Source organism: Cydia amplana, chromosome 14 (assembly GCF_948474715.1).
Source record: "Cydia amplana chromosome 14, ilCydAmpl1.1, whole genome shotgun sequence".
NCBI classification, from domain to species: Eukaryota; Metazoa; Arthropoda; class Insecta; order Lepidoptera; family Tortricidae; genus Cydia; species Cydia amplana.
Window position 1 is genome coordinate 4,963,689 of NC_086082.1, and position 20,297 is coordinate 4,983,985.

Here is a 20,297-nt window from a genome sequence, read left to right on the forward strand (position 1 = left end):
TTCGCGTTTACTTGCATATTTGCAGATATGCTGATATTTAGACAACAATTTAACTGCATGTGCTTTACTTTTTAGCAATACGTTAAACATATCAGTCTTTCATCTCATTTAAGGCGCCTTTAAAATACTGTCAAATAGTTCAGAAACTTTTTTTTTTATGTCAGAAATGTCAAAATTGTCAATAAATGAATTTTGGTCTGATTGCCCTAAATTGCTTTCTTTGCTAAATATGAATTAAAAACATTATTTTATAAACTTATCATGTCAGCGTAATTTATTAAAATTGCTTGCGGGTGCAGTTGTATGTGGCAGCAGTAATTGATATAAACTATCATGGAGGAACAGGCTTTTATATGTACGTAGCAAACAGCGTCGTGTTATGCTAATTGTATAATTTCATGTATTAATTGCTATTTAACTTTCAGGGACGACCGAACGTACCAAGAAAATGCTTGAACTTCGGTTTCAGAATGACTGGTTATTTAAAAAGAAGAAACAGCCGTGGGCGTAAGTATTTAAAAGTTTTATGATTGAGGCCATAATGGAAACAATCTACTGAAAAAACTTTTGTTTCTCATTAATGTACCAATTCTGATTTACTGATTACTTACTTTATAAAAAATTTCGTGTAAAGATACTTTACACTAGCCACATTACTATGAGCAAATGAGCATGGACTAAGTAGGTTAGTCCATGCTATGAGGAAAGAAACCAAATATATACTCTCCCGGCTGATTTCGACCACGGCGATTGTTTCATAAATAACTGTATAAATTGCAGGGAGTTTCGCACAATCTTATTAGAAAATGGATACCCAGAAACTATGACAATAAATCATGTACGGAAGAAGTGGTCTTACACTTATGATGTAAGTAGTTTTTACACTTTATTAATGCATTTAAATTACATAAACAGGGAACCCGCCTATTGGGTCACTGGCAGTGAGTGTATTAACGTATTAATATTATAATCTCCCTATGTCTAATAACTATAAAAAGTTGACCATTGAATATGTTAATAAAGGGTTGTTATTTATTACAGTGCTACAAAATTGCTAAAAAAACAAAAAATAAAAGTTGGAAGTACTATAAGATGTTTGAAAAACATTATGGTAAAACTACTATTTTGGATAAATATGAATCATGTAAGTATTGCAAAAACATTTTACAAAACTGTAAAAATACCTATTTGTTCAAAATACTATTTCTTTTTTAGGGTTTTCGATTTTTGCCATTTGGCTACGGACCAAATGGCAAAAAACGGAACCCTTATGGATTCGTCATGTCTGTGTGTCCGTCCGTATGTCACAGCCACTTTTTTCTGAAACTATACTGTTGAAATTTGGTACGTAGATGTATTCTGTGAACCGCATTAAGATTTTCACATAAAAATAGAAAAAAAAAACAAGAAATTTTGGGGGTTCCCCATACTTAGAACTGAAACTCTTTTTTTTTTTTTCATAAAACCCATACTTGTGGGGTATCTATGGATAGGCCTTCAAAAATGATATTGAGGTTTCTAATATATTTTTTTTCTAAACTGAATAGTTTGCGCGAGAGACACTTCCAAAGTGGTAAAATGTGTGTGTGTCCCCCCCCCCCCCCCCCCTGTAACTTCTAAAATAAGAGAATGATGAAACTAAACAAAATATATGATGTACATTACCATGCAAACTTCCTCCGAAAATTGGTTTGAACGAGATGTAGTTAGTAGTTTATTTTTGAATACGTCATAAATCCCCTAAATACGGAACCCTTCATGGGCGAGTCCGACTCGCACTTGGCCGCTTTTTTTAATTTACTCACATCAAGTTTGACTCCAGAACATGCTTGTTATCCAAATATGTATAATTATTCTTTAGAAATTTGCTATTTTGATTAAAGTGACTTTTTTCTAGGGGATGATGAGTGGCGATTAAAGCTAGTAATATGCGTATCAGAGGCAAAGGAGATGAAAGTGGATTACCAGCACTTTTGGAGGTATTAAATATTTTGCTGTTTTCAAAGGAAGTCATTGTATTGTATGGGCCTTAAATAAAAGATAAATAAAATAAAAATCATTTATTTCGGACCACAAAAATCCATAATATTAGCTTAGTAGTAACTAATGATCAAAATTTTGGCTTTATCCCAAAAGAAATTAATAGGGTGTATGTAACTTGGAAAGTGGGGTAATATTGAAAATTGCAAATGTTTACTAGACTGTATTGACACTGACAGTAAGCAAGATGATTTGGCGAGCGTTGCAGTAGCACAATTATTGCCAAAGTATGAAAAGCTTCTGATATAGGTAGTAGATAATAGTGATTTTCAGAATTACCCTGCTTTCGAAGTTAGTAAGTTAGCCCAATGTACCTTAACTGTTGGATTAAATTAACCATTGTTACAAATTTAAGATTGTTTTCAAAAAATTTTTCTGTAAATAATAAAGAACTAATTATTTTTGGGTTAATAATATAAGAATAATATTTCACAATTCAATATATTCTTATAATTGTTACCAGGACTGTGGAGAAGGCAATGAGAAGCCAGGATCTACCTGATGACTGCTGCGTCCAAGACATTAAGGGACTTTGGCAGTACATCATCACCACATTCAATGTATGTTGCGATAGAAGCATATTAGTATCTGACCAAAGTTTTGGTTTAAGCATAAAAATGATGTTTCTGCCAAAGGTTCGGTTTTGGTTTCGGTCGGACACTAGCAAATTTGCTGCCTAATATACTGTCACATTATTTTTTATGCTTAGGTGTGCGACTGGTACAAGGATTATTGTATAGATAGACTAAATGTTTCTGCCAAATAAACAAGGTAGAAAATTTAAAATATGTATAAAGTAAAATATCTATGTAGCCATCTGGCTACAATTTTATTTGCGTCTTTTCGAACTAACTGATTAGCCAGGCTAGTTAGATTTCGTCTCTAAAGCCGTCATTAGCGTTCGTATTGTGTCCTTGATCTATTTATGCGTCGTTCAGAGGACATGTAAAACATTAACCATGGGGCATATTTGATTTCTAGAGAAAATACCGCCAAAAACTGAAAAAAGACGTAGACCACGACTGGCCGCTATACGGCGCCATGCTGAGCTACTACCAGCGCTTCGACCCCGACCACCTGGTCCGTTTGGAGACCGAAACGCCCTTGGAGTTCTTCAGTCGGTGTCGCAAGTCCAGCAACAAACATGTCAAGAATAAGAGCGCTCAGGAGAATGAGACTGATGAGTTTCAGTGTGAGTATTTGCGTCTATGGGGCAACAGTGCATATAATTGTCATCCAGCCGCATAAAAATAAGTTTTTACTGGGCTTCTCGCTCGCTTTGATAAAAAGGTGTATCAAAAACATTATAGAATTAATGAGGTAACACTAGATGGCGTTATTTACTATCCATACTATACCAAATTTGACATAACATAACCCATGGGGGTCCTTACTTAAACTGTCCCTGACAGTTTAAGTAAGGATTTTACTCTGACTTTCACTACCTATCCTATCCATGTATATTTATAATATTCTTAAATTTTTTAAATCATTGGGACCCAGGCATTTATACATATCTGATATCTTAGGATTTTATAGCAACACCATTATTATGTCACTGAGCACAAAAGGGTTAAAGAAATCATCTGTCATTTGATTTTATAAAGTCTTAATAGTTGAGTTAAATGTTTAATTAAATTCCAATTAATAGTGTAATTAAATTGCAGGGTCGAAAGACATTACTGAGACTTTCATTCAAATACGATTACAAAACGACTGGCTGTTCAGAGAAAGGAAATGGGCTTGGAAGTGAGTCACATCATTCTTTCTTAAAGTCCATCCTACTATGCAATATTGAACTTAATTTTGACTGTAATAAGATTTGTTTTGCGTTTAGTATTATTTTTTTGTTTCGGCGCAGTGACCTTCTGAACATAATGAAGCAAGAATATGGCTTTCCTGACACTCTGAACGGTAGAGAGATATGTCGGAAATGGGCGGCGACATTCGGGGTAAGCATATTATAAAACCTTTGCTTTATCAATCAAGTTAGGCACCGCGTACTGTCTTTTGCATGTACAGTCAGCAGCAGAAGTTGCTAAGCGGGCGAGGCGTTCATAATTACCTTGACGCGCTCTTATTCTCCAATAAAGTCGCGTCAATATTATTTTGAAGACCTCGCCCGCTTAGCAACTATTGCTGCTGACTGTACGCATACGGCCGTGTATAAATTTATCCCGCAGACGGATTTGATCGAATCGATTACAAATACATAGTATTTTCATGTCCAGGAATACCAGAAGGCAAAGGCTACTAATAACAAAAGTTGGATCTACTACACATTATTCGAGTTGTATTTGGGTGAGAAGCGGCTGAGCCTTAACCCTCTGCTGGGATGTAAGTATTTCCCCCTTTTTTTTAACGTGCCGAATATATAATATAAACACATACTTTCATACACGACTTTAATAACAAAACTTCTGTGAGACTGACTCAAGAGTGGTGCTTTTAACACATTCAGTGCCGAACACCCGACTATCGGGTATTTTATGATTTCGTTCCCAGGCCGGACGACCCGATAGACAGGATCGTTGTACTACACCTTTATATGAATAAATTTTTGAGGCCTGCCGCGGATGTCTTGTTTGGCTGGGTGGCAATGAATGTGTTAATATTAGTGATGTACCGACTATTGATTTGGCCGACTAATCGGCGCTCGGATGGCCGATTAGTCGGCCGACTAGTCGGCTAGTCGGCAAAACCATTAGTTACGTCACTTACGTCTAATTTCGGTTCAGATGCACTTAGAAAACAATCGTTTTACCCCTTTCGTCGCGCTATTCATCATATTATAGTAACGGTAAAAATAAAATATAAATCCTAAGGCTATTTCATACGATAATCGGATATAAGAAAGCGATCACACGGTCAATAATTTGAACAAAAGTTTTCGTTAGCACCCTAAATAGGAATTTGGGTAAAATAGGTGAAAAGCTTATGGTAAATATTCGCTGTTTATTTCGTTTTGCCCTGTTTATCTGTCACTTATAAAGTGCCGACTAATCGGCCATTTTTGCCGACTAGTCGCCGACTAATCGCCGACTACAAATGACGCCGGATAGTCGGCTTTCCCGACTAGTCGGCGACTAGTCGGTACATCCCTAGTTAATATATTTAATATTTCATACACGACGTTTACTTTACTCGATCCATCTATGTATGCTCCTGTTATTTAGGTAACTTTATTTTATTTTGTCAGGGCAAGAAAAATGGGTCTTGAACCTTATAAGCGCGAGAACAGAACTGGATTATTTATTTAGGTTTGCCAAATACCGGGACCAAAGTTCTGCATGGAGGTATCAACATTTTTATATTTTTTATTTATTTATTAATTTACAATCATACATATCACTTGGAATTATAACTAATATTGTTAATCAGAATATTCAGAATTAACATGAGCCTTCATTTTTAGGGTAGTGGAGAAAAGACTTCGTAGTATGGGTCTCCCTATAGACCACAGTTTATTGGACTTGGAAGAGATGTGGACGCATCTTTTGAAAACATTTAAGGTAGGTAACATTTACCTTGTTTACATATTTGGATATAATATTGTAACCATTCTGGGTTTGCAAATCATCTATAGGTAATTAGTTTTGGGTAAGCCTATGGTTGCGGGTTCAAGTTACACGGCCAGCAATTTTTGTGACAGGATTTATTTATCAAACAAATCATATTTAAAATTCATTCAAAACCAAACCTTTAGCCACGTTTTTAAGATCGATTTTCCCACTAAACATGAGTCATTTGGTCGACAAAGTGCTTTTACCTAGAAAATATACTCGCTGGCATGAACAGTCAGTGGTATATGTGTATCTCTTTTATTCACACGGGATCTACATCTACACGTACGTTTCTAGTGCTAGAGGCTAGAGAATAGTCGATCGCTACTTGTTTTCTCACCACCGTAAGAAATGTATCTGAACTCACATTTCATTACCAGTGGAAACGCAAGTTCGCCAACAAGGGTATCCTCAACGAGCGATGGGCCTACTTCGACGCAATGTCTCAGTACGAACCGCTGAAGACCAAGCCCAAGATCAAACAACAGACAGATGACGACAATTATGACAACTTAGCTGTCATGTCTGATCATGTAGATCATGTGGATCATGTGGAGCATGATGATGATTTCGAAGACGATATCAAGCTGTTGGATTTGAAACAAAGGTCTGTGATACTATTTCGTACATCACTTTGTACGTATTGTTTTTTCGGTTCCTGGTCTTCCAATCCAATCAACACTCAATAAGGATTATTACATTACATCGGCATTACTATTGGATAAATGAATAGGAAATATAGAATATTTGACTACAGTTGCTTTTTTCGACCTGTCAAAACGATTTTTTGCTACTATAGAATTTATATGAAACACTAGCATGTGACGTCACGATCAAATTACCTACTTTATATAATGATTTTATACGTTTGTCGATTAATCTTCTGGTCCTTTATTTCTTGCATGATTTAAAATAATTTATTTTAAATACAGTCAAATACTCTATTTTATACAGTCAGCAGCAGAAGTTGCTAAGCGGGCCAGGTGTTCAAAATGATCTTGACGCGACTTTATTGTTAACCTTTTGGACGCCAATGACCGATATATCCGCACCGTAGGTTCAACGCCAAAGACCGATTAATCGGTCACAGACCACAGAGCAACATAGACCTACGTGCATATGCATAAAGTTCAATTTCAGTTTTGACGCTTGGGTGACGTGGCGTCAGCGTGCCAGCTTTTCTGTTTGACACGGCGTCGAAAAGATTAAAACGTATGACCATCAACTTCTTCATCTACTTATTGTAGTACAACAACAATTGCTATGGTCTGCAGGTTGAATCCAAAGATAGAAGTGACGGACAAGCAATGCCGCTCTTGCTTCGGATCGGGCGCGTGTGTAGACCTTCACAGGACGGACGAGGAGGGCGTAGACCTGGCCTCCAAGCTGCGGCTCATCGGAGGCATCGAGGTACCTCACATAATTATTATGTTATTTACCTAAGGCGTTAATCACATTTGGTACGCTGGTGTCTTACTAAATAAATTCATAACCGGGTAGAATTTCACATCGAGCTTGCTCGTGTCGCCGCCGGTACGAAGTATTGTCTTATTTATCAGACTACGGCGAAATAAGCTGGATATTGTTAACTTATCTAGATGTAGCACCGACCGGAAAGTCTTATGTTGTTGAGCATAAGACTTTCCGGTCGGTGCTACATCTATTGTCAAGTAGCAGTACTGATAGTTCCGCTACTCGATGCTAGATGCTAATAGTATTTTTGGTATCAAAACTGATGTATGGAGTGAGCACTCTTGTCTTACTATAGCACTCTTGTCTTACTATATTTCTCTATGGTCATGGTACATGCAGATCGGCGTACCTGTATCCATTATTTCAATAATCACATTAGCATATTCGTTTACAGATGGACAAATCCGATAAACTACCATGGCAAATATGTCTCCACTGTCTCAACGACCTAGAGCACGCATACAAATTCCGACGGAAATGCCAGGACGTCGACAAACACTTCCGCGCCACCAAATCTATAAAAATCGAAGTAGCCATAGATGACCATGATAACAATGACATAGACAAACATGACCAGGACGCAGGAGACGTAGATACGCATTTTGATGATTTCCAAAGCGACGCGGATATGAAACAGGAAAAGAAACTGGCTAAAGCGGAGTCGAAGAAGATTATGGTTAGGAAGAAAAAGAAGATGCGTAAAATGAGGTACGTTAGTTAGTTGATAATGGTTTTGGCTGTTTTAGTTTTCTATCGTGAGTTTGTCTTTACAGACGTGAGGGAATATGTGCATCCTTCGTGCTGATCGGTTAGTGTTCTTGAGGCGTTGATGCGTACGTTTCATTCTCGATTAAATATTTCATTTGGATTAGAACATATCTAAGTGTGAAACGTCTTTTTCTCTTGTGACTGAAAGCGTCAAAGTTTTCTTTTATCTGCTTACGCATAAAATAAGTTTCAACGAGTTTACTGTGGACTAAGTGCGAGTTGCACCATCCGCATTTAAAAACAATTTAAAAATTTGACAGATTGATCATTACCCGGCGCGCCGCGGCGATTTACATAAAACTTTCCATACAATAAAATTTAGCGAACTCTTTAACGATGACAAACAGTTTGGTGCAACCGACCCTAAGACGCACTCGACACAATCGACGGACTGATTAACGTAACTCAGTAGAGACCTTTGAAGCTGCTCATTCAATACGATGATAGCACTTATAGTTAAAGTAATAATGATTACATATACAATATACATATAGTTTAGTGTTAGTGCAACCGACTCTAAGATGTCATGATTTTATTTCTCACTTATTGAAGGTACGACTATTGGAAGGTCTGTGAAATCTGCGGGAAACACACAAGGAATCTCCGCAGCCATCTAGACATGCACTCCACCGGAAAATTCTACTCGTGCGACGTCTGCGACAAGAAGTTCAAGTTCAAAAGCGGACTCGTCATACACAAGGCCGTCCACAATCCCACACCGAAGAAAACTTGCGAGGTCTGCGGGAAAACGTTTCATATCCTCGCCCAGTATAGAAGACATTTCGTACATCACGCGAACCAAAGGAACCACGAATGTGACACTTGTGGCAAAAGATTCAATACTTCAGAGATTTTGACAGTCCATAAAAGAACCCATACTGATGAAAGACCTTTCACTTGTAACGAATGTTGGAAGACGTTCAGGACGGCCGGGTGCGTGAGTCGACATAAGCGTATTGTACATAGAAAAGCAGTAAAGAACCAATAGCATAACTTTGTTTTTATCCTCTCTTTGATCGCTCGTGACCCCCAATTTTATCTTTGTTGACATGTCAACATATTTATTCCGCGAATAAGTGTTCATTTATCGGTAGTGGAATTCTTTGTTTATTTCAGAACAGCATTGAATTGTTAAAAAAACAACAGAATTTTTATTTTCAAAAAGTTGAACAAAAAAGAGGAGAGAAAACTTTAATTAAAGTTTAGTTAAATCTTAAAAGAGAAGAAACATGGAAATACGTATAATGTAAGTATTAATGACTATTTAAATTTAAAGTACCTACCTGAGTGGTTAACTCACGTATTTAACAGAAAATCATTGGTAGGTACTTACTCGTATTTAATTTCCTTAGTGTAAGGTATGATTGGTCATTCTAATCCTTTGTCTCTGTTATAGATGATATCTAATAAAGTAACTATATTATGTATGTCATAGTACTCATAGTACATACCTAGTCGTTGTGAAAAGTTACATGCCGTTGAATATGTAGCTAATCATCGCTGTACCTTATGTCCCTTGAATAAGGTTGAAGAATAGTCAGTAAAAAGTATGGACATTTACAGTATTCGATAAAAGTGGAATTAAACTGTTGCTGACAAAGCTATAAATAAAAACCAGCTTCGTAAGCTTGACCTCTCCAACTTGATTTCCTCACACATAGTTGTAAACTTGTACCTACAAGTTGATATGTTGACACATTCAATAAGCAAAAGCACAGAATAAATAATAGTACTAGGTACAGAAGATTCACTCCCTAAGTAATAAACGCTTCTTTTACGACAGATATGACCGCTAGGTGGCGCAAGCGCGAGCAGGCGTCCGTTCCTTAGCGGTGCGTGACAATGACAACTACTATGGCTAGACACCAAAATTGGTGTTGGCCGCATGTACTTGTAGGTACTTGTAGTGACGCGACGAAATCGCGGAGTGAGCCACGCCTGGCAAAAGGGAAGTACAGATAGTTGTAAAAAGTCATTGTTGGTTTAACAAAGCAACGTCTTTTATCAGATCTCTAAGGTAAACAGTTAATCGGATCTCTTGTCCACTTGACCGATAGTGTCCGAAAATACCTGTCCTAATGGAATGCTGATCGGATATGTCGAGTGCTGATATTCCAGTTGCTTAGTTACTAGACGTGGGAGAGTCACTCGACCCATCAGGGAGTAAGTAGCTGTAGCCATTGAACTTGAAGGTCGATTTTTTCCATCTCTGTCGTTTTTGCGTTAACGGAGTAGGTAGTAGAGACGCAGATAAACGATCTTCGAATTTGGATGTTTGAATACTTAGAAAAATATGTTTTTTCTCAGAGCAAGGTTAATTGTACAGACAACACATATACCTACCGATGCTGAGATGTAAAGACAAGACTATACTTTAATCCTTAGACTCTACTACCCCTTGGTACATTCAATGGAAAGATTACTACTAAAACAGCGGATGAGCCGAGCGTGCTCCTCCACGCATAGCAGCCGTAACATAGGAAAACCAGTTGGAATTAATTAAACAATAGAATAGGTACGTTTTTCCATTACTTTTACGGCTCTTTCGCGTTGTCGGGCGTGTGTGGATCGTATGACACTGGTTCTTTATACACCCGACTCTCCTCTCCTCCCAACAGGAATACGTGAAGGTACGAGGGGCGTTCAAAATATTCTCGGTATTGATATCTTACAACCTCTTCTAAAATTTCTTTCGTTACTGGCCGCTAAGGTTTATTCATTGACATTAAAAAAAAGTATAATTCGAACCGAGATGTTCTTTTGTTTTTCTGCAATTGCTGAACAAACATGAACATCATGTGGGAATTGACAATGTTAACTAAATTAGAACATCGATGCGTGATAAAATTCTTGACAAAACAGGGTAAAAATCAAAAAACCATAAAAGAGGAAATGGATTGTGTTTACCGTGAGTCTGCTCCTTCTTTATCTACCATTCAAAAGTGGTCAAGCGAGTTTAAACGTGGAAGGGAGAGTGTTGAAGACGACCCTAGACCTGGCCGGCCTGTAGTAGCTACTTCACAAGAAAATATTGATAAAGTGGAAAAACTTATATTGGAAGATGGTCGAGTGAAGGTAAAATCTATAGCACAAGTAACCAATCTCTCTATTGGTACCGTACATGATATTATCCATGACCATCTTAATATGTCAAAAGTAAGTGCAAGATGGGTTCCGCGAATGCTGACTCGGCTTCAAAAAGACATGCGTGTAGCTTGTTGTTCCGATTTTATTGACCTGTGCGGTGAAAATCCTGATGAGGTGCTGCAAAGAATAGTTACTGGAGATGAAACCTGGGTTCATCATTATGACCCAGAGAGTAAACAAGAGTCCATGCAGTGGCACATTAAGGGTTCAGCTCATCCCAAGAAGTTCAAGGTCATCCCTTCAGCTGGCAAGGTCATGGCCACGATATTTTGGGATTGTGAAGGAGTATTACTGATCGATTATAAAGAAAAAGGTGTAAATATCACAGGCCAGTACTACGCTAACATTCTACGTCAATTAAAGGATGCAATCAAAGAAAAGAGGCGAGGAAAGTTAACCAAAGGTGTTATGCTTCTGCATGACAACGCCCCCGTCCATACTGCTCATATTGCCAAGGCAGCTATTGTTGAATGTGGGTTTGAAACTGTTACTCACCCACCGTATAGTCCGGACTTAGCCCCCAGCGACTTCTTTTTGTTCCCCAATCTTAAAAAGGATCTGCGTGGAAATAAATTTTCCGATGATGAAGCATTGAAGGCGGCAGTGGAGGAGCATTTTTACACCAAAGATAAAAAATATTTTTATGCAGGATTAAAAAAAATAATTGATCGATCTTTTAAGTGTATGAACATAGGAGGGGAGTATATTGAAAAATAAAAATATCAAACTTTTCGTACTTGTTTGTTTTCATTCTCATACCGAGAATATTTTGAACACCCCTCGTATAATAAAGTAAAGAGCATGAGTGCAGCGGCGCCGGCGCTCCTAAAGTTCATCGTTCACGAGTATCTCTACGTTCAGTTCGCGACCGGCCGCGCGCGCACGCACACAACTCACGCACTTTCGAATTCAAATTTAGAACCGGCGTTCGTTACAATACGTTCCGATTTCAAATTCGACTAACGGATAATGATTTTAACTATGGTAAGTCGAACTTATTACTTCTGTTATTTAGTAGTTAAGTCAGAAATATTATATGGTTGTCTAGTTATGTGATATCTTACTAATAAGTTTTATTCATGAGCATGTCTCGTTGTGATAAAGGGTTCAGTGTCAAAGAAAAGTAATCTTCTGTAAGATAATTAGTTATTCAAATGTTAAATCATTACATTACTCTACTGAGGTTTGTTGATTATTCTTATTATAATAAGGTATTATTTTAAGCGGATCACGACTACATAATTTCAGTAGGTAGGTAGGTACTGAAAACACAACACATTCATAATATGGTATGTACCTTTTGGTAAGTCATTCTTCTTGTCAAGAAAGATAACCTTAGCACAGAATAAATAATAGTACACCTTAGGCAGTCCATGTTTTGCCACTTTTGAAATATCGTTATCTATAGAATAGAACCGATCTTAATTAAAATCGAAATGAGAGGGAATATTTAAATAGATCCGTAAAACAATTACTTGCCTAATCCTCGTGCACAATTTTTTGGGTATTTGTATACTAGATATATAGTTTTACTTGCGTGTCTCTACGCGTGACGTTTGGGAGAGCTTAGGCTCGGTTGGTCGGCCTCCGCAACGGTGTGCGCTGAAAAACGTAGGTGAGCACCTAACACCGCAAAATTATATGATTTATACTATAATTACTATAGTAAGCATGGGTCAGGAAAGTGCATATTCAAAAGAATTTTAGGCATCATTATCATTTTTATTTATCAAAAAGTTTAGTTTATTATATCACAAATAATCCAACAATTGTCAGGTCAGGACTCAGGACTGACTACCGGGAGCAGGTGCTGATGAGTGTACATTTGTACAATACAAATAAGAAAGTTGATTGCCCCACGGGTGCAGTTACCGCAGTTAGCGAATGCTCTTCGCACCTCGTAAAGTTGGCTCAATAAACAGTTGGCTGCTGCTCGCAAATTGAGGTAACTAACGTTATTGTTGCTGGTAATGGCTGGTTAAAAAGTGAGAGTGGGCTTTACAACTTCACAAGTCTTGTTAGGAGTGTTAGAACCCTAACTACCTATATCAGGATTATTTTTAAAACTGGTGAAAAGGACAAATTGTATATACCTATAGGTAATTTAGAAATGAACTAAAACGTAACGAAAGGTTATTAGTTTGGTACTACAGTTGGTACCTACCTATAGGTATTCTTGATCAACTGCCAAGATCACCACAGGGACGATATGTAGGCAACGTATGTAGGTATCTAAACCGGGCACAGGGGGATGCAATGTAATGTAGTCAGGCTTAAGCTAGATGAAGTTAGAAATATGTCGGACACTAACCAAAATCACTTGTTAGGTGTGTCAATTTTCTATTGAATCTATTTCTGAATCTGACTTTAGACATAGTCAAACCAACGACATGCCGATCAATCGCCGTCTTGCAGGTAAGTAGGTACCTACACTTGTTTACACGAACCTGAACCTAATCGCTATTTTACTTGACTCTTGTGAGACGGCCGACCCCCGCCGCGGCTTGTACGAGTAATTGGATTTAAATACTCCGCCCGATAAGGATTGATCACTACTTTAATCATAAGCTTCTTAACTATTTTGAGATGCACTCGAAGTTGGGTTTTGAATGTTATTATCCTGCTCGAGTTAATTTTCTATAGAAATCGAAAGCAGGTGCAAATATCATCTGACACTTCAGTTGGATTCATTAATCATATGAAAGATAACATAGTATGAGTGGCATCGGAATCCCGTACGACACTGCAAAGGCGGGTCCACGTCCCCCTAAATATACAGGCCTTTGATTGATGCCATTGATAGACAGACAGATAGCGGCCGCGAATTCATGATGTTCCTAATGGCACCATCATGCACGCTTGCAAGTCCAGTCCAGTGATCTTGCAAATCATACGTACGACAGGTAAAGAGGTACCTCAAGGCTCAAATTTATGAATCCAGCCAACGAGAATTGTGTTGAATTATCAAACTTGTCATATAAGTAAAACCCGCGCGTGAGCATACCGAGGCTACGAGATGTAGAGCTATCTTCTTTAGTAGGTAACAACAATGCCACACACGAGCGGTGCACACCTACAGTAAAGTTCTTGCTCGAGGCTATATGTCACGTAATCGTAGGGCCGATAACTTTGCAAGCTTTTGTGACTGACACACATTTAGAACGCATATACCTATAGGTAAAGTAAAAGGTATCTATTTTTTTTTACTTTAGTGCTTTAATGGATGAATTCAGGTGGTTCAGACTGCATACTAAAGTTGTTTGATCTAGCTAGAGCATGAAAGTAAAATGTTTACCTGAAACTATTATAATATTGCCGTAGCAATAGAGGCTACATCTACACACAGCCGCCGCCGCCGCCAGGTAGAAGCCGCGCCTCTGTGCATGGATTAGTTACTAATACTATAAGTAGTTAGTTATTACGTCCGATACGATAGTATTATATATTATATGGTTCTATATGTTAGACAAGACAACATGTGGCAGCCTGCAACTATATGTATTGTATTAATGCACAAATGAATAGGTATCTATTAGCAGCCGAAGCATTCGATCTTATGGAATACATTAAAATAAAATATCTACGAACGTTAAATGTGTCTAATGTTTTAGCTATTAAGGTCCATATTTCCAATCACAATAAACTTGTCTGGATCTTGGCCAAGGACTTTATTTTGTCCTAGTCCTTTCGCTTTGTTCAGGCGAAGCCGTCATGGCGGTTAAGTTTAAAATTAGATAAAATACAGTCATCCTTTATACCTACATTCTAACTACTTTACTGTCACTCGCAAGACTTGGTGGAAATGAGTCATCATCGTCCTTCTTTCTCTTAAAGATTAAGCTCATTATGATCTATCTACTCTATTTTGTCTATGGCTCTACATATAGTTTACATATACGACCAATATAAAATAACATAGTTAATAGTTACACTAATTGAGAACAGTTTCTCTGACCCACAAATAGGGCTTAAATCAAATTTGGTTATGACAACGCCAATTGGGTACACTCGAACGAAGTTACATCACCTATAAACGATTATCAATGAAGAGTAGGTACCTACTTATGCACGAATGTTTATTTTATTAGTCGCTTCCACGCTATTGCATTACTAAGAAGAGTATTTATAGCCAGTGTAAGATGAGCTCTGTAAGGGTTAAATTAGTTAGGTTCTTGAGTCTTAGTTGGTGGTCAAGACTTTAAAGAGATTAGTTGTTTACGATGCAGCCCGCATGGTCTCGTCTTTTATATTAAATACAGTTATTAAGTTATGAACTCAACAGAAAGGTCGCCGGGTCATTGTCGGGTTTGAGATGATAATTTATTAGTTGATAACGTTTAGTTAATAGTCGTACAACGTGTAGTGTGTCAGCATCGATCAAGCGGAATGAAACCAATAATTTCTCGACTCGAGTTATATGCCATCATTCAAAAATTATAGGCGTCTAAGGGCGAGCAATAATACGAGCTTACACCTCTTATACGAATCGTTCCTTACGGGATTACGATATAACGGGAGAAATTATAGTGCATTTGTAGGGACAGACCAACCCTACAAATGCACTATAATTTCTCTCGTGGTGGCATACTTCTTAGACCACAATTTAACTGACTTTGATTTAAAAGAAAACTACAAGCAGGTATACGAAATTCGTAGTAGCGTATAGTATTTAAAACTTTTTACTCGTTATAATCTCCTAATCGTCCATAAAACAAAGCAAAACCTACTAACTTCGAAGATACTGAACACGAAATCTAAACAGCAGATAAATTGTGTGTAAATACGAAATAGCGTCTCGCCGAGTGTGGACGGCAAGATAAGGAGAGGGTCACATCGCGACCCCACGCTCAATTCAATATTCCATTCAATTGATACTTTTAACCTTGTTCTTTAAGGGCGCATTTAGTCAATACTGTGAAGATATGAAAATCTGTGTCAAGTGTAACCCTTTCCTATCGAGTATGACCGGGTCTTCTGTCATAGTCGTTTCCTCTGAATACTTATTGATATTGAGTATTTTTTTATAAGTAGGTACCTACCTAATTTTGAATTTATGACCATAGTCTGCCATGCATCGGTCTTTGCACCCGGATACTATAAGGTCAGACGATGAGAGCTAGGTATTATTCGTAAGGCAGTGGACAAGGATTGTAGGATTTAGGAGAGCTGAAGATCAAGCTCAGTGGAGTCAGTGGCATACCTACCATAGGAAATGCTATACATATAGGCATACCCCACAGGCTCCACAGCCCACATCAGTGGCCACAGTAGACTAACGCAGGCTGATGATGATATAATAATTATAATAGTATAAGTATGAACATAAAGAATCGAATTCCACCACGCAGTTAATATGCACGTAGCCAATAAAGACGCTAATTACGATGAAATTAAGCTTCAATTGTTTACTTCAGTGCTTACATAGCACGCTTTATCTAAGGCCAGTTCTTTGTGTCCGATTGATAAATATGTACGTACTTAGCTTAAGGAATGGTCGGTACATAACTTGTGTCAATTTGTAAATATATTAGCGATTGTATACAGGAATTGCGAAATATTTGAATTGCAATTAGACGTTAATAGCGCTTGATGTTGTTCATATTAAGATAAAGTATCTAATCCGATATTACGTTGCAATTATGCAAGTAGGTACTTAATGTTTTTAGATTTATTGTAGATGTAAGTATAATTACCTATTTACGAAATAAGTAACGATAAAAAAACTGCGAACATGTTTAAAGGGCTCTCCAAACTCGATTCTTATCGTTTTACAGGCGATCTTACCGTGCCTATACGGACTATTAAGTATTCTGTATGCAAGATGCTAAATGCAGATTCTATCCCCAGAGGCTGTTGTGGGTGGCGGCCGCGCTCCTGCTGTGGAGTCCGCACGCGCAAGCCAAGAATGTCACGTGAGTTTCTATAGTTAACATATAGGTACATAGTACATAGTAGAGTAAAGTAAAGTAATGTAGGCCTAAGATGGTCGCGCTTTGTCGTGGCCCTCGTTATAACAAGTATCTAAGTGCGAAAGTCATGACACATTAGACGACAAAATACAACCATCATATCCGTACTAGCTTTCAGCCAGCTAAGCTTAATCTTGTTACGATCGTTAATCGGATTAACGGCGTATAAAGTAAAGAACATAAAACAGAGTCCATAAAACACACACACTGTGCGGATTTAGTTTATATATCAAAAAGTAACTACGAGTCAGGCCTATATGTTTATTCCAATAATCAAATCAGGTCTGATTTAATTAATAGGTACAACCTATAACATTTTCAATTTGATTGTAATCCAATTTAGCGAAGCATCATGAAATTTTAATAAATTTAGTACCTACGCGTAGATCGAGAAACGAATTACCTAATTAGTCCTTTGAGCCGGATTGTCACAGATATGTTAGTTGGTCCTTCGAGCCGGATTGGCCCTCTATTGTGTTGTTAGTTGTGTTGTGTAGTGTGCCTTAGAAATAGCTGTACCTACACCACATCAGGTGTTGATAAAGTGTACAGTTTTAAAGCAGGTCGTAGGTAAATAGTTTAAAGTAGTTAGATGCAAAACAAATAAGTTTATTAGGTATTTTATACAACACCGTACAGGATAAAAAGATACAAATTTTACAGTAAATAATTGGTACAATTGCACCAATTGTGTTACAAAGGCGAACTTATCCCTATATTCCCTATAAAAGTATACAGTTGTTGTGAATGAAATGCTTTCCAGGGCTACCGGTGGCAGTGCGTCGACCTTTACGTTTGACCTTTGGCTAAATTCCACCAGAGGAAACAACGCAATTGCGATGCTCCGTGCCCCCTTAATTGTCTATCGAGGGATAACGGCAAAAAAAAATTAACTGTATGTATAGGTAATAGGTAGCTAGCAGCAGGTGTCGCTAATACGAGTATTATTGACATGCTGAAAATGTCAGCACATACAAATGGGTCAAACACATTTTAGAAAAAGGTCCTGTATGTGGATAAAACATCAAAAGTTAACGACCCGGGTAAATATATCACGTTCTTCTCATTTGAGTGTCAAGTATCTACTGAAAAAATATATCCTGCCTGTAAGGGTGTAGCGTAAAAATTAGCTTTTGCTTCTCTTATTATCTTTGCGATATCTACAGGAAAGACGCGGACGAGTTAACCATACTACACAATGTACCAAAACGCACTTGCACCAAGTCAAAACAGGTGCTTAATAATGTATTTTGAGCGATTTAAGTGCATGTCCAGATATTTTTGAGCACCGCGGCTGCTCCGATGTATATGTCTGATGTTGACTGTAAATATTATAACCGAGGCACGAGTATTCAGTTTAGTGACTAGTAATTTTATTACACATGGTAATCTATCAAGTTATTCAATTAAGCGAGGCGATCAGGCGATAGCCAACGACAATTAGCGGCACATATCCGCCGTAACAATTACTTGATTAGAGTCGTATCATTAGACCCACGACATGACGCGATATCTGACTCCCTAAAGCCTTGAGCGCATTCGACTTTGTCCATTGAAAGCTTGTGACATGGTCAGTCGACGTCAAAGGTATGTTTCCATATTTCGCCTTATCACAAAGAAGTAAGATATGCAAAAGTGTAAATATATTCGAATTTAAACTGTTGTGAGACATACATACTAACATTGAATACCGAGTCTAAACCGTGAAATTATTCAGTGTAAATATATCTTTTCGACGTCGACTGGTTAAGAAGTAGGGATATCATTAGGGTTGCCATAATTAGTCGGAGGTGATAAGGGACAGTGGTATTCTAGGGCCATATTGCGCCTCAGAAACTTTCGCGCGGGCCACCGAGGGGGGGGGGTGTATCTGGTTTCTGCTGTTTGGAGCTGGGGTTTGGTTGGAGAGGCCTGTTCTAGAGCGCTATTAATAAATAAATAAATAAATATTATAGGACGTTTTTACACAAATTGACTAAGCCCCACGGTAAGCTCAAGAAGGCTTGTGTTATGGGTACTCGGACAACGATATATATATAATATATAAATAAATACTTACATAAGTACATAGAAAACAACCATGATGCAGGAACAAATATCTGTATCTCCATACAAACAAATGCCCTTACCAGGATTCGAACCCGGGACCATCGGTTTCATACTCTTCATAGGCAGGGTCACTACCCACTAGGCCAGACCGGTCGACAAAATGCGGGACAAAAACGGGACCAGTAAAAATACGGGACGTAATACTTAAATACGGTGACAGTCCCGTATACAGGGTGGATTTTCTTTTTGGGTCAGTGAGGGCAGCTACCAGATCCCGTGCTGCTACGAGAAAATGGTCTTAGAAGACCTTCCCTCGATTTCAAATTAATGAAGATTGGCTTTTACAGATTTTGGAAAAAACATACAGGATGCGAGAAAAAGGTCATTTTTGATAAACTTTTTTTTTGATGTCAATCGATCCCATTCCTATTGAGGATCAAAAGCTTGTATGGAAGCAAAAAAAAATTTCCGGCTAGAAAAGCCACAAATTGAGGAAAACTTTTCCCATACAATTTGTATGAAAATGAAAACTTTTATTTTTCACATGCTATTTTTGTATGCCAATCGATTCCATTCCTATCCAGTATCAATAGTTTCTTCGGGGTCAACTTACGGTAATGTACTAAAAAGCCACAAATTAAAGAAAAAAAATCCTTACATTTACTATGGAGAAAACGTGAAATTTAATTCACAGTTTTCTATCCGGCCAATCCTGTTACATTTAAGAACCATAATACTGTATGAAGACATTGCTGTTGGACTGATGGGCGAGGTAGAAAATTGTGAATCAAATTTCACATTTTCTCCATAGTCAATGTATGGAGAAAGTTTTTATAAATTTGTGGCTTTTTAGTACATTACCGTAACTTGCTATCATTACACCAAGTAGTATCGAGCAAGTGTTTATAAATTAATGATCCCATGGCCGGACGTAACTCTTCATATACATAAATCTCGAAATAGGATTTTTATCTCTAAGGGCTGATGTCTGGCGATATTTGAGCTCGTAAATCTCTGGTAGTGGATCATAAGATTCATTAGACCATAACAGGATAACCGTTCAAGTGCTGATTTATAGATACAAATAGAACAAGAGTGCCTTAATATGGGTATTCCGTCTTTAGTTCTTTCGAGAGCTTTCATAGAATATTGTTAATAGATTCTGTGCCACTAAGCAAAAGATAGGTACCTACTTATTACCTCTCATGAAAAATATTTAGGTAGCTTTTAATTTATTATGACAATCGGCATTTGCCTAGATAGAATAAAAAAGATGGCAGCGAAAAAG

General features: G+C 37.7%; 1 protein-coding gene across 1 annotated transcript in view; it reads left to right on the forward strand.

Annotated features, from left to right (window-relative positions):
• The first annotated feature begins 186 nt into the window (after nt 1-186).
• LOC134654275 (uncharacterized) overlaps nt 187-20,297 on the forward strand; it is a 32,923-nt gene continuing 12,812 nt past the window's right edge. The window contains exons 1-18 of the mRNA XM_063509741.1: nt 187-355; nt 426-507; nt 781-868; nt 1,042-1,144; nt 1,898-1,979; nt 2,504-2,600; nt 3,022-3,232; nt 3,708-3,789; nt 3,902-3,992; nt 4,272-4,377; nt 5,240-5,336; nt 5,456-5,552; nt 5,984-6,210; nt 6,878-7,013; nt 7,471-7,784; nt 8,397-8,831; nt 14,313-14,370; nt 16,839-16,903. Coding sequence (XP_063365811.1) covers nt 334-355; nt 426-507; nt 781-868; nt 1,042-1,144; nt 1,898-1,979; nt 2,504-2,600; nt 3,022-3,232; nt 3,708-3,789; nt 3,902-3,992; nt 4,272-4,377; nt 5,240-5,336; nt 5,456-5,552; nt 5,984-6,210; nt 6,878-7,013; nt 7,471-7,784; nt 8,397-8,831; nt 14,313-14,370; nt 16,839-16,903 — 2,393 coding nt within the window. The 5' untranslated portion in view covers nt 187-333. The remainder of the gene's footprint in view (nt 356-425; nt 508-780; nt 869-1,041; nt 1,145-1,897; nt 1,980-2,503; nt 2,601-3,021; nt 3,233-3,707; nt 3,790-3,901; nt 3,993-4,271; nt 4,378-5,239; nt 5,337-5,455; nt 5,553-5,983; nt 6,211-6,877; nt 7,014-7,470; nt 7,785-8,396; nt 8,832-14,312; nt 14,371-16,838; nt 16,904-20,297) is intronic.